Genomic DNA, 19,624 nt, shown 5'->3' with positions numbered 1-19,624 from the left:
ACAGTCATATCCCAGTCCTTTTTATTAAGGACTCCTCTGTGGACTCCCTTCTTGCTGATAACGAAGATCAGGTTTTGAGGTCATGCCAACAGGGAGAGATCTGCTGTCACTGCCTTTGCTTCTGACATCCATCACATTGTCCTCATCCAACAGCAGGTTTTCACAAATCCCAACATACTTTTTACAATCTATGGTGATTCCCACTCACAGGAATATTTTCCCATCCTGGTCTGTGATGAAGTGATTCTTGAGGTCAGTGTGAGGAACTGTCCTGGCTTGATTGCTCACACATACCTATTATCCAAAAGGTTCACAATAGCCTCATCTTCAATGTCCCTCTCCACCAGGATGCTGCTGATGGAGTACTTGCATTGTGGCTGGGCTGTCTCCCCAGAAATGCTCAACACTGAGCTTCCCCATCTTCTGTATTCTGGGACTTTGCTCTCAGCAGACTTATCATAAAAATTTCAGTTTGGCCATCAGATCCCTTTGCCTGTGAGAACAGACCTGTGGCAACAGTGAGGTTTGCCACTCCAGCCTGTATTTGATGTCATATTTGCCTTGCAGCTGGGTCTCCCGCAAAGCAACTCCCTGAGACCCTGCCAACAACCAGGAAGCTCTCGGAAGGGGTCTCAGGAGTTTGGTACCAGGCAGCCGGGGTGTGCAGCTGTCCCAAGGCGGCCGAACAGCACTGGACACCCCATTTGCTGCCCTCCACGCCTCCATCCACCTGTTCCCCTCTTCCCCGAGACAAACCCAACGCGAATTTGAAGCACTTGTGTATTCCCACACAGACCACACTTCCTGTAGCGCTGCTTTTACAAAAAGCCCGCGTATCAGACGGAACACATAAGTCACCGGTACTTTGCCAAGCCGGACGCTCAGCCGTGGATTTTCGCCGCTGCCCGCCCCCTTTCTCGCGGCTCCGCGCTGCGCCCGGCCGGCGGCAGCGCTGGGGCAGGCGGCAGGCCCCGAAGGCCGGGCGGGGCCGGAGCTGGGGCCGTGTGAGGGGCGGTGTGAGGGGGCCTGGCTGTGCTGCTCCCGCCCACGGTCGCTCCGGGGTTGCCGCGGGGTTCAGTCGCCATGAGCAGGCTGTGGGGCGCGGCAGGCCCGGCGCGGCAGGGCTGGCTCTGGGGGGCGGCGGCGCTGCTGGCGCTGGGCGCCCTGCTCGGGGCCTGGCGCTGGGCCGGCCCGCGCCGCCGCCGCCGCCTGCAGCGGGTCGGGACGGTGCTCAGGCTCTTCGTGTATCCGGTGAAGTCGTGCCGGGGGGTGTCGGTGCGGCGGGCGCAGGTGACGCCGATGGGGCTGCGCAGCGGGGAGCTCCGGGACAGGTAGGCCGGCCGGGCCCTGAGGCCTCCGCGTGGCTCCGCGGCCGTCGGGTGTTTGTTTTCCTGAGGGCCTGGGAAGGAGCACCTGCCGTGCGGGTGCTGCCGAGCCCGGCATTAACGCTGTTGGGCGCATTTGTGCCCCCTACCCCCGCAGGTTCTGGCTCGTGATCAGGGAGGACGGGCACATGGTGACGGCTCGCCAGGAGCCGCGGCTCGTCCTTATTTCTGCCATCTGTGAAAACGGGCACTTGATCTTAGAGGCCGGGGACATGGAGAAGATAAGCGTGCCTGTAAAGCTCTCCAAGAAAAATCCCGTCCGCAACTGCAGGTACTGAAGAAGGTTTTTTCTTTCCCCTTTCCCTCTCTCTCAAAGCTGTCTTTCTCATGTGCTTTTCTTTTCAGGATTGTGTATATAATATGAAATGCTTCGCATTTTCTTATGCAGAAATTGGAATGTAGAAGTTCAGTACCTCTGTGTCTTCTGTGTGGGTATTTCTCACTGTCTGCTTTAGAGAGATAGACTTCAAAGCAGAGCCTGTACTGACAAGACAAGGCACAGTGGTGTTAGTAGGTTTAGATTAGCTATTAGGAAGAAATTTTTCGCTGTGTGGTTGGTGAGGCACTGGCATAGGTTGCCCAGAGGAGATGTGGATGCCTCATCTCTAGAAGTGATCAAGGTCAGTTTGGATGGGACTCTGAACACCTTGGTCTAGTGGAAAGTGCCCCAGCTTATGCTAGGGGAGTTGTCCTAGGTGGTCTTTAAGGTTGCTTCTAATCCAGACTGTTCTGTAATTCTGTGAAATTCTCTGCCATGTGTTACACAGGAGGCCAGGTATGGTTGTCATAACAAAAGCTCTTCTTTTAATCTGCTAAACACTGGTGAAAACAAATCTCAGAAAAAGATGACACAGTATCAAGGACCACGGGTTACACATCTGCCAAATGATCTGTGATCTTCTGTCTTCATAGAACATTGTGTTTGCTTATTTGTATTTACTTCTAGTGTTTTTGCTCCTGCTTGGGTGAGCAGCTGCATCTTAGAGCCTCAGTCATGCACTTTGGTGTTTCTTGATCACAACTACTATGTACATCAGCATTTTTGCATGCACACTGGCTGTTCAGAGCTGGTGAGATGTTGGGGTTTAGACTCTTTGGCCTGTGTCTTTCGCCATTTAACTGAGGTGCCTCACGTAAAAACTTGGTAGTCCAAGGCTCACCCTGAGGTCACAAGGGAAAGACTGGCATCCCAGGGACTTAGGGCATTCCCTGTTAGGTGCTACCCCAAAGGAGGTTCAAGTGGATGGGTTACAAACAATAATTTAGCTTTGTGCTTAGAGTTTTGTTGTGTGACTGCAGGCCTAATAATTTTATGTATGTATAGAAATCCTTGTTGAAAAACTGCCAGCAGGACAAGGAAAACCTTTTCTCTGCTGAAATGTCAATTAATATGTAGTGTTTAGGAACTGTAAGTGGTGTAAGGCCCTACAAAGATACTGTGAGTGTTTGTTCTTTGGATAGCAGAGATGGTTAATGCACCAGCTGCTGTAATAGTAACTAAAAGATTGCTGGCAAAGAACTGCATTTGCTTGCTTTTAGCATAAGTCTGTTGCTGTGGAAAGCCTTGATCAGCATAGCTCAGTATCTCTGTTTATACAAGGCAGGTGCAAGTTGCAAGTGGTAGCATTTCTCCTGGAGAAATGGAACAGGCTTTTACAAACCTATGCAAAAAGCCTGTGTGTTAGCCAATGGCACATGCACTGCAAAACCATGCAGTTTGCAGGAGCTCATCTTTCTAAAATTTGTTGTGTCGCTGGAAGAACATTTAGATAGCCTAATACATTGCAGTGATGAAAAGTTAGCTTGGATTTCTTGGATCTTCCAGTTTTAGAGCTCAGTGATATGTTCTTCTTGTTTCTTTCTTTCTTTGCCCTAATAAATTTGCCTTCAGATGGGTGCTCATGGGAGCTCATGCCCCATAAGCTGGAGCTAAAGAGGTGCCTTAGAGCCTCTGGCTGCATATAGCTGTGCATGTGCTGATCTTGAAAACTGCTAAGTGTACTTGCAAATTTTATTTTGCTTGGGAGAGTCAAATGTAGGACCAAAACCATTGTATAGGTATGTTTTCTGCTTATGCAAATGCTGGCGTGCTTCCCTCTGGCTAAGAAACTTCATGCTCTTCATCTGTGCCCTTTGTCAGTGTGTGTTGTAATGCTTAAATTGTGTGATCTATTCCCATGGATCCCTACAGCACTGAGTCAGAAAGCATGCAGGAACTGTGGGATGGAGGGAGGAGAAAGGCAGTTGAATGCTGTCTGGAGCAATGACCTTTAATTCTAGCCTGTATCACAGGGTGGACACAGGAATCCCAGCAAACTGAGCAAGGATATTGCTGCCAGCACCCTAATGATCGCTCCCCCGCATGAGTAAAGAAGGGCGCCTAGGAGCTGGGCTGGATGACCTGCATGGGCATCTCAGTGCTTCAAGCTGCCCATGATTTGATTGCAGATAGGAAATTGCAGTACATTTGGGTCAAAATGGCTACTTTGAAAAGTGTAACCAAACTACTCATGACTGGTGTTAAAGTTTATTGAAAGGTTGAGTCAAGGTTTCGCTGTTCTTGCCAGGAACATGTTCCTTGCATAAACTTGTTTGTATTCTACTGGCAGTGGCTTTTTGTGCCCCATGGACTTTGCTTCCAGTACAAATCTTTAACCTCCTTTAAGATACTGAGCTATTTTGTATGTGAAATCTGAGCTGAAGAGTCTCACTCATCTCTGGCTAAAGTTTGACAGCACTAAAATCTGAAGGAAAGTTTCCTTAACGGTTAGGGACACTTAATTTGTACATATCAGTTGTGGTAACTAATCACATAATTTCAAACTATTGTTCATTTTCTGAAATTAGTTACCTCTCAGTTGATTTCTCAGTAGAAATCATTTGGTGCAGCAGTCATGTGCAAATGCAAGACCAGGCCCCTTTTCCCTCAAAGTAGGGCGAGCAGGTGGGTTACTGTCACTGACGGGGCAGTCAGCTCTGGGCACATTAACACTATTTCAGAGCTCATTATTTCACCAGCTGATATTGTTTGGTCATGTCTGTGTTCCTTAGCTTTCAAAACACACTGGCCACAAGGAGGTTGCCCTTTGGAAATGATTCATTTTCTGTATATTGCTACCACTATTAAAACATGTTTTTTACCTTGGAATAAGAAGCTTCATTGAACCTTCATGTTTCCAGCTAACTTGTTGATGTGTTGTGACTCTCCAGGGTGTTTGGACAGGATATCCAAGGTAGAGACTGTGGTGATGAAGTGGCTCAGTGGATCACCACCTTCCTGAACTCAGAGCCCTGTCGACTGGTGCACTTTGAGCCCTCCATGGTGCCAAGAAAGTCAAAGGACACAATAGCCCTTTTCCGAAACACAGATGAGGTAAATGAGCGCTTTTTCTCAGATGTATGTCCTTTTAACCATTTCTACCCACCCACCAGAAACTGCCCCTTTCGTCTTTGGTGATTGAGCCCAGTTTAGCAAGATGTGTAGTTGTGTTATAAAACCATGTGAGTGTTCTTTTCTGTAAAGAGGTGACTTGCTTAATTTTTACTTCAAATTGGTTTTAAACTATTGACCGTTCACAGCTAAAGAGTCTGAAACTGATACTTGAAGAGGAACTATTACATTTCAGAATACAATACCCTTTTGTGTCTCAGAATAGAAAAATGTTACATCTTTAATGATGTTTTGATGGTGTAATCTGTGTTACATAGGAAGATTCCACTCCCTATCCCTTGTTAGGTCTGGGAATATACTGATGCAAGTCGTGTTACTTTGTATTTTGTTCAAAGGAATGATGTTTAAACAGGCTGGTTACAGTTGTGGGCCTGGGAAGTAAAATTAAAAGGAAGTTTCAGAGGTTTTATGTTGTGTTGTGTTAGGTTGTTCTGTCCCCCTCTCAGTTTGTTTGTTGGATTGTTCTGTTTCCCCCCTTTAGTTGTAATGGTTCAAGCCTGGTTCATTCTGCCCTCCTCCCCACTGCCTGTCATCCCTGCTCCTCCCCCCCCAGCCTTATGAATCCTTTCTTTGATCCCGCCTTGGCAGTCCCTCCCTTCCCTCTAGAAACTTCTAGCTGGAGCGTCGAGTGATTGGATCAGGGACCAGGACCCCTCCCTCGATGTATTCCCGTTGGTCTGTCCCTAATGTCAATCCCCTGCATCCGACTCCCCTCTGGTTTCCCATTCGTCCAGAGGTGGTTTCCTCCCCTGTTTCCCCTGCCCCCTTAAAAGCTGCTGCATTTCTGGGGTCGGGGCTCCAACCGGGAAAATTTATTAGTGCCATAGAAGCCTGATTATACCCTCGGCTGGAGTCAGTTCTCTTTTTCTGTTGGCTGTTGCTGTGAGCCCCATCCGTTGCAGGGAGCTGCCTTCACCATAGTGTGGGGCTGTATCCCTAGGCGCTGTCTCGGGGGAGACCCAAGAGTGCTGCTGCTGCAAGCAGTGTGCTGGTTGCTTGCCGGGCGAAAGGGGAGTACAAGCCTCCCCCCGACAGCTTGCTGCTTCAGTTTTATCTCTTTCTGTGGAAGAGGCTTGAAGGTATGATTAATTAAAGAAATGTCATGGAAAGGTATGGAAAGGAGATGCTGTGCTCAGACATCCTTATATCATGCTGCCCTTTTTTTTTGAACAGTTCTCTCAGGTGAAGATACTTCAAATTGTATCAAATGTAAGGTTTTTAAACAAATTGAAATTGTGAGTACCTTGCTTTAGTGATGTTATTATTTGTAGGTCATCAGTGTTTTGCTTGTTGCATGAAGAGAAGAAGGTATATTCAATTGTAGACTTCTGTAGATATGCATTTGTTATGTAAAGGCACTGAAACCAATACAGATGCAATGTTTCAGCAATAGGGACATCAGATTGTGGGGGGTGATGTTCTGGAATCATAGCAAGAAAGAAAAGGCAGAATTTTTGGGTAGTTATTTCAATGCTCATTATCTTGTGGTTGAAAGGTATGTACAAGAAAATGGAGTAAGACTAATGTAAGAGAAAGGCAGGATGGTTATATACTAAAATTCTTACCAAAATGTCTCTTTTTTTTTTTTTCCCTGCCCCCACCTCTGTGCAACTCCACTTCTTGTACGTTTAGAGGTTTTTAAATACTGTTCATTTGCCTTATTTGCTAATATGGCCCTCCCACTGCCCAGGCATCCCAGACTGATGAATGGACAACTGTAATTGAGTATGGGCTGTTCTGGATGTAGAACTCCCTCTGGTGTTCTGATAAGGCAATTTGAGCACACAAAAATTGCCATGGTGACTGAAATAGGGAAGAGCATTTTGTTTTCCTTATTAACCTACTTTCAGGAAAATCAAAACTTGAACAGAGCAGCCTAAAAGGCTGCTGGTTCCAGCATCTGCAGTGACTTTCCTCCCATGCTCTTACAGCAACCTTAGGATTTGGTGGTGTCTTTTTTCTGTAGGTTGCGTATCCTGACTGCAGCCCAGTCTTGATCATCTCTGAAGCTTCAATGGATGATCTAAATACCAGGCTGGAAAAGAAAGCTAAGATACAGAACTTCAGGCCAAATATTTTTGTAACAGACTGCAATGCTTTTGAGGAGGTAAAATAACTGTCTTAAATGTCTTTTTGGAGGCTTGCTTTTGTTTCTTTGTTATTTAGTTGCTTTGTGTGATGGTGCCAGCAAGTGTGAGGAAAGCTGCTATTCTGTAATTTTTACAGCTGAGTTCCAGAGAGATAAAGCTTCAGCTCACATCAGTGCATGTGAAACATTGATGGAGGTCACAGGTCTATGAATGATTATTTTTCAAACTGAAAAAGCTCCTAAAGCTGGAATAGATTTTTATCTCCCAGGAGGATTTGCAATAGAAAGCTTGTGTAGATGAGAAGCAAAAACTTACTTCCCCTAAAAATTTCCTTTCTGCAAAACTGTAGATTTACCACAGGCCGCAGATCAGATTAGCACCCATACAGCAAGAACAAATTACTTTAGGTTCAGTGCTTCAGACAAGTGTATGTTGCAGGATTCAGGATTCATTACTTGTGTGTCTCTCTTCTTGGATAGAATTATTAGTGCGTCATGAATTGGATAAATGCAATGACAGTAGGGTTTTCTTTATAGTACTGTAGTGTAACTATGCATATTTTGAAGGTGCTAGTAAAGGTGATCATCTGGAATGGTGCACCTTTTTGTGAATGACTGTTCCACTTCTGGAAAAGTAATTGCATGTGCTTGTGTCTAATATGTGCCTAATGTTTACTTCCCTCAGGACACCTGGGAGGATATTCTTATTGGTGATGTGGAGATGAAAGGGACTGTGTGTTGTGGCAGGTAAACATTGGAGACCTTTATTTTACATAGGAACAAAGAGGTTTATGATAAGAAGCCCTGACTGATTTGGCACTGTCTGTCATTGCAGGTGTATTTTAACAACTGTTAATCCAGACACTGGGGTCATTGACAGGAAGGAGCCCTTGGAAACATTGAAAAGGTTATAAAAATACCACTGTTTCTTAGACTGTGGGAGAGGATTTGTGCTAGACCCTGACAGATGTGAGACTAGTGTTTTAAAAGTGATTTGAAGTGTGTGTGGGACATAATAATGCAGTGTGAAGGTCTGTGTATACTGGCTTCCAGTCTACTTCTTGCAATTCTGTGTGGTAAGAAAATTCAGGATGTTCTCTTCTTTCTTGCAAACTCCACGTTCCCTGTCTCTGTCATATCTGCTAAAGTGAAAGCTTGGGGTAGCAGGTATTTAAAATATCTAACTGTGCTTCTTTGACTTTTCTTTATAAAAAGATTTTTGTATATATTAAACATGAAGGTGTGAATACGGTCAGGCTTTTTTCCCTCCATTTGAACTGCCTGGGCATCTTAACTAAAATATTTATTTAGTTTTTAGCCTAGTATGATGACCAAGGCAAGGCATCATTATTTGCATGTCCTTTCTTTCATCATATATATTTTGATGTATCGTTTTTGCTATCACTTATTCTAAAGAAGGGCTTTCTCTTTGCAGTTACCGCTTATGTGACCCATCTGAGAAACACATTTATAAAACCAGCCCTCTCTTTGGGAAATACTTTGCTGTTGACAAAACTGGAACAATTCAAGTTGGAGACCCTGTGTACAAGATGGTCTGGGAATGAAGGAGACTTTGATCAGAAGATGCTTTTTCACTTTGATATGTAGGGTATTTTCCATGTACATAGTCACCAGCATAACTTTTGCTTCTTCCTTGCAATATTTTTTTTTTTGCTTTCTAAGGTGCAGGAGGTTCTTTGACGCTGTGAAGTGCCAGTCATTTCAGATCACATAATCTTCTGGCATGCCTGTAGTAACACATCTTTAGTTTTCCTGGAGGCTGTGGTAGAAGAAACTGATCCATAACAGACTTCATGGCACTACAGTGAATATTATACCTCCTGAAATTTGGTGTCAACCATAATATTGGAATCCAAATTTGTGTACAAGAGTTTGCATCACGTGTTAGATACATTTAGTGCCTATAAAGAACCACAAAAACAGTCATGCCAAGCACAAAGTGTATTTGTCACAGAGCTGCCTTTACAAGTGATCATGGAGTGCAGATGGCAGGGTTCTGCTTCCCTCCTTTGGTCCTATCATCTTGCCCTGTCTATGTCCAGAGGTAGTTTTTAGCAGTGTTTCTTTCCTTGCAGTTGTTTCCCAAAGATTGCTACTGTCTCTTGAGATAGGAGCAATATCATAAGGAGCATTGTGACCTGACTAAATAGGTCTAGAGGTGGGGGTGCCAGGTAATGATGTGTAAGGCTATGGGCTTGTTTAGTTTGTGACGTCAGCTTGACAGTTTGAACTGTCAATTTTTTATCCTGTGAACAATACCGTAACACTGAGGCTGTCGAGTAGTGATGCATTTGCTAACATAGAAGTAGAATTTCCAGTTTGACTAAAAGAACTGGATGTTCACTGTCTCAGAGACTTCATGGGCATTGGAAGGAAAGAAAAGCCTTAGGGAGCGATCTGATGTTGAGCCTGCCCTGTTCAAGCTGCTGCCCAGGCCAATACTGTAGGGCTCATGCACAGCTCCTTTCTGGCTCAGTGAATCCCTTTATGTAGACAGTTAGGCTGCTAAGCAGATGTTTGGGAAGCTGCAATTTGAGCATGTTAACATCCTTACTGGTTCTACATTTAAATCTCTGGTTGTCCCCCAGTCCAGCTCCAATCTAACCAAAATGCCATCTGTTTGTAGGAAGCTGATAAATGTATTTTCTGCTGCATAAAACAAATAAGGGAGAAAACTAGTTGAATTACAGCAAAGTTATCTTTTTTAAAATGTTACATGATTATTTTTTTTAAAGTAGCCTCTAGGACAAATGCCAGCCATCTTTCAAATGCTTGTCTGCTTGTTTCTTTTTTATGGATTACTAAATTTAAAAAGAATGTTGCCCTAGCCTAAAAGAGGAATCAAATTAAGTGTGAAGAAGGACAAATATGATCCTATCTGATGTTTAGATTCTTCATTTTCTGTTGTAATACGAAAAGGGAATTTTGGTGCATGTTCACAACTCAGACCTGTAAAATGAAGAGCCATTGAGCTTTGAGAAAGTGCAGGTGGGTGTATGTGGCAAGCCTGAAGCAGTCATGTTGGGGCGGTAGTTTTCTATTATTTGTGAACTCAGAGTTGCTCTGAATGCCACTTTGTCAGCAGGGGTGCTTTGTAAGTATTAAGCTTTCCTGGGACAGACAAGTGCCCAGTTTAAAATGCATGTTGCATATTTGTGTATTGGTATGCCTGATGCAGCAGCTAGTGGGAAGAAGTGAGAGAAAAATCTTTTAAAAAGAAAAAGAATTCTGCGGTTCACTCTTGAAAAGCACATGTTGGAAGTTCTTAGTGTTAGAAGCTGAAAGCTTGTGGAATTCCTAATGGTATCATTAAGCACAGGCAGCCTGCTGGCCTGCCAAAGCAATTAGTTGAGTGTGTCTCTTCATTAAGTCACAGGAGCTGAAGGAAAAAGAGCAGATTTTTCTGCTTCTGGCCAAACATATTTTTTCTACTGTTGTTCTAGCAGCACTTCATCATTTAGATAACACAAATTATGTGGTATAGATCCCATTGCCCCTCTTTAGGCTGCTGGTTTTGGGCTGATTTGGAAATGGGACTGTCTTTGCAAAAAGAAATTGTCATCTGCATCCCTGTTTGGGAGAGGCCATAGATCTAAAGTGATTTACTCCTGTTAAGCCTCTTAGCAGAATATGGCTGGAATCCTAAAACTGGTCTGCATGGGGGTGCAGCATGCTTCACAGATGGCACTCAAATCAATTATATGGCCATTTTGTAAAGCTGAGAGCATGAGTTAGAACATTGCACTGTAAATATCTTCTGTTCATTTGCTGTAACTGTAGGGATTGTGTTTGATTTTGTTTAAATAATTTAGAAAATTGACTGGAAATGTGTCAGTCATAAGCCACTGTTTTTTAAATTGTGTACTTAACTGTTAATTTTTAACTCTAGAAGAAGAAAACAAAAGTATCTAATGAATACAGCTTTCTTAAGGAGTAACATTTGTTTGTGATTTTTTTTTTCTGTTTCAGTATTTAATTCTGACTATTGTTAGCAGGATCTCATAGTTAATATTGATGATTGTCTTTTTTAATCCTACCTCTGAATTCAGAAATATCTGTAGTTAACCAGAAGATATGTGTAAGAGAGCAGAACCATTAGATATGAATAGTCATCAGACTCAGTTTTGCAACCCTTCTGATCTAGATAAATGTGCTGATTTTGCATTAACTGATATTTGGTAAGGAGGGAAGAAAAAAAGAAAATGTTTACAGACTTAACTTTTTTTTTTTCCAGGGATGTATGAAAATAGGAGAAAATGTTTAAAAGTGTGAGAGTTTACTCAAGTCAATCCATGTAATATCTCAGAGTATAATACCAAAACCTTTTTTTTTACAGCATTTATTGTACCAACAGATCTTGCAGAGGACTATGTACAAGAATGACAGTTGTTAAAAGCAGAAATTTCTGGGTTGCTTAAGATCAGTGGTGGGTACATTTTCATCCAAGAAAACTTGAGAAAGATCTGCTTCTGCATCCTGAGGAGAAAAACAGCATTTCAAAGACATCACTCTGCTGCTCTGTAAGAAGACAAGAGATTTACAAATCTTGCCTCTACAAATGGCAGAAGTTTCAAAAAGGGCTGATGCAGAGTGATCATTTCTGGTCTATCCTAGCACCTTAAATTGCCTTTTTTGTCTTTTAAGATCCATAAGAAATTCCCTGTGCTAGGGAGCTGCAGGGCTGAGGACTACACATGCAAAGTCTGTTTCTTTTGGGGCAGAAGATTCTAAAAAGTGATGCAGGCATAAAGACTATTTATGTATCAGCCTTCAGCTGAAAGAGAATATATTTTATTATGTAAAATATTATATTTTACATAATCTTCATTGTGTAATGTTAACAATCTCAACTTAGAATGTCACTGTTACTAGTAATTCTTTGCATTTTATCTGAAAAAATTGGTAAACTCAGGAAGGGTTTCACACACCAGGCCTTTTCTGTAACAAGTCTGCTTACTCATCATGACCAGAGAACAGGAATGGTTGGATGGGGAAAGGAAATGAGCAGGGCTTAGGTGTGTAGAGGGTGTATGTTAGGGCTGGAGCTGCACGAGATGGGACTGTCAATGAAGTCAAGGTGCTGGGTGTTTCCATGTTCTCCAGACATTTCTGTGCAGATGGACTGAGAATGAGCCCTGGTTGTGGAATAGCATCAATTCCCAGTATTCAACAATAACCTGGCCTGAGGAATGCCACTCTCCCCAGCAGGCCACAGCTCATCACATCGACTTCTGGAAATCACAGAGTGGGTCAGGCTGGGAGGGGCCCCAGGGGATCATCTGGTCCAACCTCCCTGCACAAGCAGGGTCACCCCAGAGTCCAGATGGTTTGTGAATATCCTCAGTGAAGGAGACTCCACAGCCTCTCTGTGCAATCTGTTCCAGTGTATGGTCACCTCCACACTAAAGAAGTTCTTCGTATTCAGGGGGAACTTCTGTGCATTAGTCGCTGCCTATAGCCTCTTGTCCTGTTGCTTGGCACCACCAAGAAGAGCCTGGATCCTTCTTCTTGATACCTATTTTTGGGTACTTATGGACACTGATAAAATCAAACCACAGGTAATTGTAGCCTGAGCTAAACATAGAGGTAGAGACTATCTTCCACCTGTGCAGAAAAGAACATGGAGCAGCCTGTGGTACATCACAGTGAAGAGTTTGGATGGGAACCTCGCATTTTTGCCCTTTGTCCTTGGATTGTTATACATGAGATGCCTAGGCTGGTTGAAATTCCTCTGTCCTCCAGGAGCAGTATTGTAGAGAATTGTATCTTCTCTAGTGCTCAGAATTGCTCTGACAGCTTATCACTGCTTGTTTAACAGCTGTGAGTTCTCACTTTCTTTAGTCACTAGATAATAAGCACAGTGAAACAATTATTGTGCTTCACTGATGTGCTAACCCTCATAGCCTCTTTACTGTTGAGTTCCAAAAACCAGCTTCATTCACTGTTAATTGAGGCTTGTCTTCAAGAGATTATGTAGGATGACAATTCCTCAGTCATAGCAGCCACAATTACTTTTAGTAAGTCACGTACAGTTATTTTTAGCACACCTTCGTAAATCCCTTAGGCATAAGTTAAAAGTGGCAGCTAAATCTCAATTTTTTCAAGGTTTTACATGTAGACATGTAGGACTAAAAAAAATTAAAACAGATGGGTAAGAATGCAGTCTTCTCTGTTTGCAGAAAGCAAGGAAATAGACATGAAGTTTAGACTTGGAAAATACTTGCTTCATTTCTTCACATAGCATGGGCCACTGGGTCAACTTCCTGCTTCCTTTGAAAACTTGATATTTTTGGTAAAAGATCAAAAGCTGCAGTGATAGTTGGACTGCAAGAATATCATGGCAGAGATCAAGAGTACCAGCAATGTCCTAGATTCTTTCAAATGTAAAGATTTCATTCCCTGAAAAACTACGTTTCATTGTGTTTACAGTTGTGCAGTTTGGTGGTCCATATTCTCCGTTTCTTGGATTTATTTAAGGTAAAGCAGAATATTGTCTTTGCAGTTACCTCAAGGGACAGGTAGCATGAAGTTTAATTTCCCTCAGTTGTCCTTTATTTCTGTTTACTACAGTTGTCCAGTGATAGTTTTCCACATCCTTGGCTGTGTGACTTTTAGCAGAACTAAATCTCTTACAATTCATGTTCCTGTGCTCAGAAATGTCAGTCACAAGCATCCTAATTAAGGAGTGCAGGTTACTGTGTAATTAATCCTTGAAGGGAACCAGCAAGACAATTGGATCCATCACTGTAAACTTAGTTGCAAAAAGTCTGGAAAAATAAATCAATGTTTTTCATGTAATTCTGAAAGTATCTTCTCAGCCCTGGAAGTGGTTTTTATGAAAATATGGAGTTTACTTGACATTGAAAGGCACATACTGGAGTCCTTCAAAAGCCAATTCAAGTAAGAGCAGCTCTTGGGCACTGGGTCTGAAGGAGCAGAAGGTCAGAGTTGCATCTTACTTGCATACAACCCAGTGTATTACTGCTCTCTAGTTGAAGAAACTGTACTGAGCTGTGCTGCCGAAACACCTGTCCAAGTGGTCAGCTGGGGTCTCCGTTACAGTAAGACTTGTCTTTTTTAAGCTGAGTGGCAGTGTTGGCTGTGCTCTCTCAGAGGACCTATTCTAGGAGCAACTGTGCTCCAGGAAGCTGCTGGGCCTTATCAGCACCTGGGAGGATGCTGAGAGCAGATAAAGTTTAAACAGCTTGCTGGGAGTTCTGTGGCACTGCTGATAACCTGGCTCAGTTTATCACCTAGGCTCAGGTTGGTCACGTGGAATCTCTCTTGGTAAGCAGTGTGTGCAACCATGAAGGGGTAAGTGACATACATACTTATTTTAAGATTGCCAAGAGCAAAATCTATCTGATTTCTTTAGTTTGAACATGCAGCTGGAGCGGAGGGAAGTCAGGCAGTGCAGCAGACAAAGGAAACCTGCTAAAAAAAAAAATTAGGCTTTTCCTCTTTTTAATTCTGTATGAACCACAGAATTATTTGGGTTGGAAGACGCTTAAAAGATGATCTAGTTCCAATCCCCTTCCATGGGCAGGAACACCTTCCACTAGACCAGGTTACTCAAAGCTACATCCAACCTGGTCTTAAACACTTTCAGGGATGGAACATCCACAGCTCTGAGCATGCTGTGCCAGTGCCTCACCACCTTCACAGTAAGTATTGTACTTCCCAACTGTAGAGAAACTGGAGCTATGGATGGCATGGCTAGATAGTCTCCTTGCATGGGGAGCAGAAGAGATTAGCTCCTGCACCTACGGAGTTTAGAGTGTGTCTGAAGCCTTAGTAAACTTTGCTTGACCACAAAAGTCACTGCATTTAAAGTTTTGGGTTTTTTTTGGATCTTCTTTTCAAAAGAAAATTATCACATTATTTGCAGATATGTTAAAATATTATTTCATTTAATTTAAAACAAACAAATGCAAAAGTACTCCCTCCCCCATAAAGAACCTCCAAACCGTAAAAGTAAAAATTCTGTCTTTTTTCTACTGTTTATTATGAAAAAGACTTCTGATAACACAGCTCCAACCAGCAGAGAGGTCACATTGCTGATCAAAGGGAGTCCTTCATTTAATGCATTTAATAATTATGAAGTCCTCTGCCAGCATCTCTTTGGTAAAAATGCATTTTCCTAAAAAGCCCTGTCAAATTTAGCATCCTTATAAGAGCCTTGGAACACCAATGCTTGTCTTGTGTTCTGTTGACCTTCCATCAACCCTAAAATAGCTGTTCCTATCCCACTGAACTTTCTAAGTACAGAAAGACATTTCGTAACAGCTACATTTGAAGAAAATAAACTATATTTAAGGCTATTAGTCAGTATCACAGATAGTTCCTGCCCTCCCCCGTCCCCCTGGGATTGTTTGCCCTTTTTAAATGGAGTATGTTTGGATAGAGTATGTGTGTCTTTTGTGCCTGTTTTGGAGGGACCTCCCACAGATGCTATTTAACATATGCTCTGTTAATTAAAGGAGAGGTCAGTGTATTTTATCTGTTCATCGAGGTAGAGCTGTCAAAGTGGATTTAGATTTGGATTTAAAGACCATTTAAAATTTATAGATTTGGTGGATGCATGCCTGCAGGTGAGTCTGAAAGCAACCACACTTACCACCAACTTCATTTTTCCATTTAAAAAATAAAATTTGATTGTCCATTATTTAAAATAGACTTCATATAATGCTTTTGGTTTTATTTAGGGTTTACATTTATTTGTGGAGACTCAGTGTTCAGTCTGCATGTTCTCCCAAAAATTGCAAAATCTTGAAATTTGCCACAAAAAAATCGTACAACACAAATGTGGTTTTGAAAAAAGCAATCCAGTTCCTTCTATCCTCTGTCACTTTTTTTATTGGGTAATTCAATATGGATGTTTTTCTTTCCACCTTAAACCCATAAAGTAGTCAGCTGTTTGTGGTGTGTATGTCTATGTGTATATATGCATGCGTATATATTTATTGTTGAATTTTGAATGTCTAAGAAATCAACCTTGGTTTCAAAATGATTGGTTTTCATTTATACTCAAATACTTTGTTTTGTCACATTCCCCAAGGTTGCCCCAAACAAAGGTCTGAAGTCATCTCTGAGTTAGCAACATTATCAATTCTACCCAGTTTATTTCCATTCCTGATTGCTTACTTTTTCTCATGAGAAATTCTTTTCAGGATAGCATGCTTAACTTGTGGAAGGAAATGGAAGTTCCATTCCTGCAAAATATGAAGGTTCCCTGCCTTGCTATTCTTGTTTCATACTCACTGCAACCTATTATAGATGCATGCATGGATATTTCTGTTTTCTTTCCTGGCAGGTTTCCACTAAAAAAATGAAGGCATTACTTTTGGTACATCCTGTGGACTAAAAGTCCCCTGGCATCAGTGAAGTAAAGCAGGAAGGTACACGGTGTCCCAGCCCTAGATGAAGTTGTGATAATTAGTTATTGAAGCTTCAAAGGTTGATTGATTTGTTGTTGAGTTTTTGGGGTTTGGGTTTTTTGGTTTTTTTTTTTTTTTTTTTTTGGTCTTTTTTCTTTCCATTATTTTTCTTGGCTTAGTTTTCTTTCTCCTTTCCTCATCTGTGTTTAATGACTGGTGAATGACCTGGTGTAAGGCACCTTAAAGGAAGTTTCTGCTAAGTGTTGAGCCTCACTGCTTCCTGCTCCACTTTAAGTCCCTCAGTGTCATACATCTCTTAGTGCCTTTGAGTGCTCAGTCTCCTTTTCTGCAAGTTGAACATCTTTCCTAGACCTACAGTGGCTTTTACTTCATTTGCCCATGTAGCCATTCAGGGTGCAGTGCAGCCAGATGGGAAGGGGGTGTTGGGGTTTCATTGGGACTCTCTGCTCACCTTAATGTGTGGTGAGGGAAAGGAAAGGGAGAACCATCATAATTCATTAAAATGGAAAATAGCATGAGTTTTTTGTTTGCCAAAGCCCAGTGAAAAATGGGTTTCTACTGGATAAGGGCAAGTTCTACTGGGAGCATAGAAACCTCACTGTTCCTCCTGGGGTTCTCTTTAACCCCAGTATGTCAGGCAGGTTTCTGGAGAGTCTATGGTCATAAATGGGGTCCCCTCTTGAAAATGCCAACCCCTGGTGTGTGGTGGGCTGTACTGTATCAAAGGGCTATGCACCTTTGAGGTGTCCCAGTGGCATTTGCGGGGATACTGTGCACGGAGGTGACAAGCTGACCCAGCAGCCTCCCACTGCTCCAGTGTGTGCACATCTCCACAGCCTGGTAAAAGAGGTCTCCACATGCTGGATGGTGCCAGGTGGCATACCCAGTGGAACTGGAGAGCAGCCTTGTGTGTGCCAGTGGCCAGCTGCAGCCTGCTTTAGCTTTTGCTGTGACCTTTCTGTTGAGGGCTGGCTGCTGGCCTTCTCTGGAAAACAATGTTACTTATTTTGGTTTTGAATCTCCAGTAAATCTGTTGCTGTCTTTTGCACTGTACTGGGACATGTGGGGTTTTCCAGTTGGTTGTGCCTGTACTGTCACAGAAGCTTTTGATTAATGCATCACCTGCATGCCAAATATCTACCTCTTGAAGATGATATACTGAGAAATAAAGATGCAAAATCAGTTTGGGATGTAGGATGGCCCAGGGTGATTTGGTTGGAGTGAATTTATGTCTAATCCTCTTGGTGTCAATTCTGTGTTCAGTCTTCACCCCATAAGGAAATTAAGAGTCTTGGCACTCATCAGTGCCAAGAAATAAATAACTGACCAAGATTCTCTCCTCAGACCTGTCCCAAGTGAAATTTTGTGCGTGACTTTTTTGTTTGTTTGTTTCATTTGCATATGTGACTAGAACCAGTCCCTGCTAGTGGTATGGCTGAACAGCAGGAAGCCTTACACAAATTGCATGGAATAGGTTCATAAGGGACACAAGGGTGACATGAAGTTTTGACATAGTTCTACTTCTTGAAAATATGCAGTGTATGCTGTCAGTGACTGAGAAGGAATAACTATGCTAAACAAAACCTTTCAAGCTGTTCTTCTCAGCTTTGAGTTGCTCTGGCAAATTCTGCAACAGGGTCTAAACAAGTTGGGAACAATCACCTGGAAAAGAAATCTCTGGGAAGCTTTTGAGGTGGTTTAGGAATGGTACTCCTCAATTCAGTGCTCTCATCCCCAAACCACACACTGCTGTCTCTCACTCCCCCATTTTTCCTTTTGTTTTGGCCAAAATTAGGTATTTTAAACAACATTCTTTTAATGTCTTTTTGATGGATCAGAACAAATGGAAGAAAGCACTCTTCATGTATTTAAAGAAAAACAGGTGCGTTTCCACTACATTTTGGAAGAGCACCCGGAAAATACCTCTTCTGAGCGCTGGACTGCTATGATTTAGCCCAAGGAACCTGCTTCACATTGCTGCTCAACACTACTGCACTAGCTCTGTGCAAAGGAGGTGGCACCCATGGGTGGTGGAGGGTACCAAGAATCTCCGAACCCTCTTTCACAAGCTTGTGGAAACATGATTGCTTCTGCAGCCTACAGGAGGAGCAGGAAACCACTTCTGAATTAGAGCCAGGAATCACTTGTAAAATACTTCTTTGGTCACCTCATGAAGGGCTTGCAGTACCTCAGGTATGTTAATTCACCTGTTTCCTTACAAACCCCAAGGGGGATGGATAATCCTCCTCTCTTTCTTGGAGAAAGCAGAGTGAAACATGAGAGATAAAATTCTTTGATAATGACAGTCAGACCCTGCCAGCATTTTGCAGTTAGAAAGTGGTGGCTTCTGGAGGGCTGCCAGGTGTGGTATTGTTCACAAGGGTCCCAGGATGAGGGAAGAGACGAGAAAGTTGACTCCATGTACCAGAAAGCTTGATTTATTATTTTATGATAGATAATATATTAAAACTATATTAAAAGAATAGAAGAAAGGATTTCACTAGAAGGCTAAGCTAAAAATAGAAAAGGAATGAATAACAAAGGCTTGTCTCTGACCGAGTCAGTCTGGGCAGGTGAACTGTGATTGGCTATTAATTAGAAACAACCAGATGAGGCCAATCACAGATTCCCCCTGTTGCATTCCACAGCAGCAGATAAGAATTGTTTACAGTTTGTTCCTGAGGCCTCTCAACTTCTCAGGAGGGAAAAATCCTAAGGAAAGGATTTTTCATAGAACATGTCAGTGACAGCCAGGCATTTCTCAGAGAGAGGCAGGAGCCTGTGTGTGCTCTGCAGGTCGTGTGCAGTGAGCTGGCAGCATCCAGGAGCCTTTGGTGTGCCAGCCGGCAGACTGCACATTACCTGTGTCTGGAAGCCCATGATCGTGCAGGCCAAGGAACTTTGAGCCGGCTAGCAGGGCTTTGCCAGGTTCAATTCATAATGGAGGTAACACGTGAATTCTGCTTGAGGGCTATCTCTGCTTGCTGCTCCACTGTGCTGTGAGGAGCTTGAGTTGATGTTTACAGGGATGGTTGTTTGTCTTGTTCTTTGCTTCTTGGATGCAGAGCCTTTAGTTCCTCTTCTCTTGCAGTACAGATGGTAGTTGTTTCCCTTTCTGAAGCAAAGCCTGGTGATAACCGTGTGTTACCTCTGCAGATAGTCAGTGTTGATCCACAGCTGCAGTGGTGGCAAAACTGCATTTCATTCCTATGAGGGAAAGGGCAAAAGGCTCATTGAGGATTTAATGTTGCCTGCTGGAACAGAAACCAGAATGGCTTCT

The 19,624-nt window shown here is 42.9% G+C and overlaps 2 protein-coding genes across 4 annotated transcripts in view; both read left to right on the top strand.

Moving 5' to 3' along the window:
* The first annotated feature begins 485 nt into the window (after positions 1-485).
* On the top strand, positions 486-13,763 carry MTARC2 (mitochondrial amidoxime reducing component 2). Its single transcript, XM_050973110.1, has 8 exons — positions 486-1,331; positions 1,483-1,656; positions 4,596-4,758; positions 6,803-6,943; positions 7,611-7,672; positions 7,761-7,832; positions 8,361-8,529; positions 11,283-13,763. Exons 1-7 carry the CDS (start codon positions 1,084-1,086, stop codon positions 8,488-8,490), a joined length of 990 nt encoding a protein of 329 aa, XP_050829067.1. The 5' UTR covers positions 486-1,083; the 3' UTR covers positions 8,491-8,529; positions 11,283-13,763.
* Positions 13,764-13,918: 155 nt separating this feature from the next.
* Positions 13,919-19,624, top strand: part of HLX (H2.0 like homeobox) — a 37,621-nt gene continuing 31,915 nt past the window's right edge. The window contains exons 1-2 of one of the 3 annotated variants that reach the window (XM_050973109.1): positions 13,919-14,610; positions 18,227-18,537. The gene's annotated coding sequence lies outside the window, so the exon portion shown is untranslated. Of the gene's footprint in view, positions 18,538-19,624 lie in introns of all 3 variants that reach the window. The other 2 variants (XM_050973108.1, XM_050973107.1) reach the window with 2 other exon arrangements.

Source organism: Serinus canaria, chromosome 3 (assembly GCF_022539315.1).
Source record: "Serinus canaria isolate serCan28SL12 chromosome 3, serCan2020, whole genome shotgun sequence".
NCBI lineage: Eukaryota > Metazoa > Chordata > Aves > Passeriformes > Fringillidae > Serinus > Serinus canaria.
The sequence above is the reverse complement of the archived record's forward strand: the minus strand, read 5'-3'. Positions and strand labels throughout refer to the sequence as shown.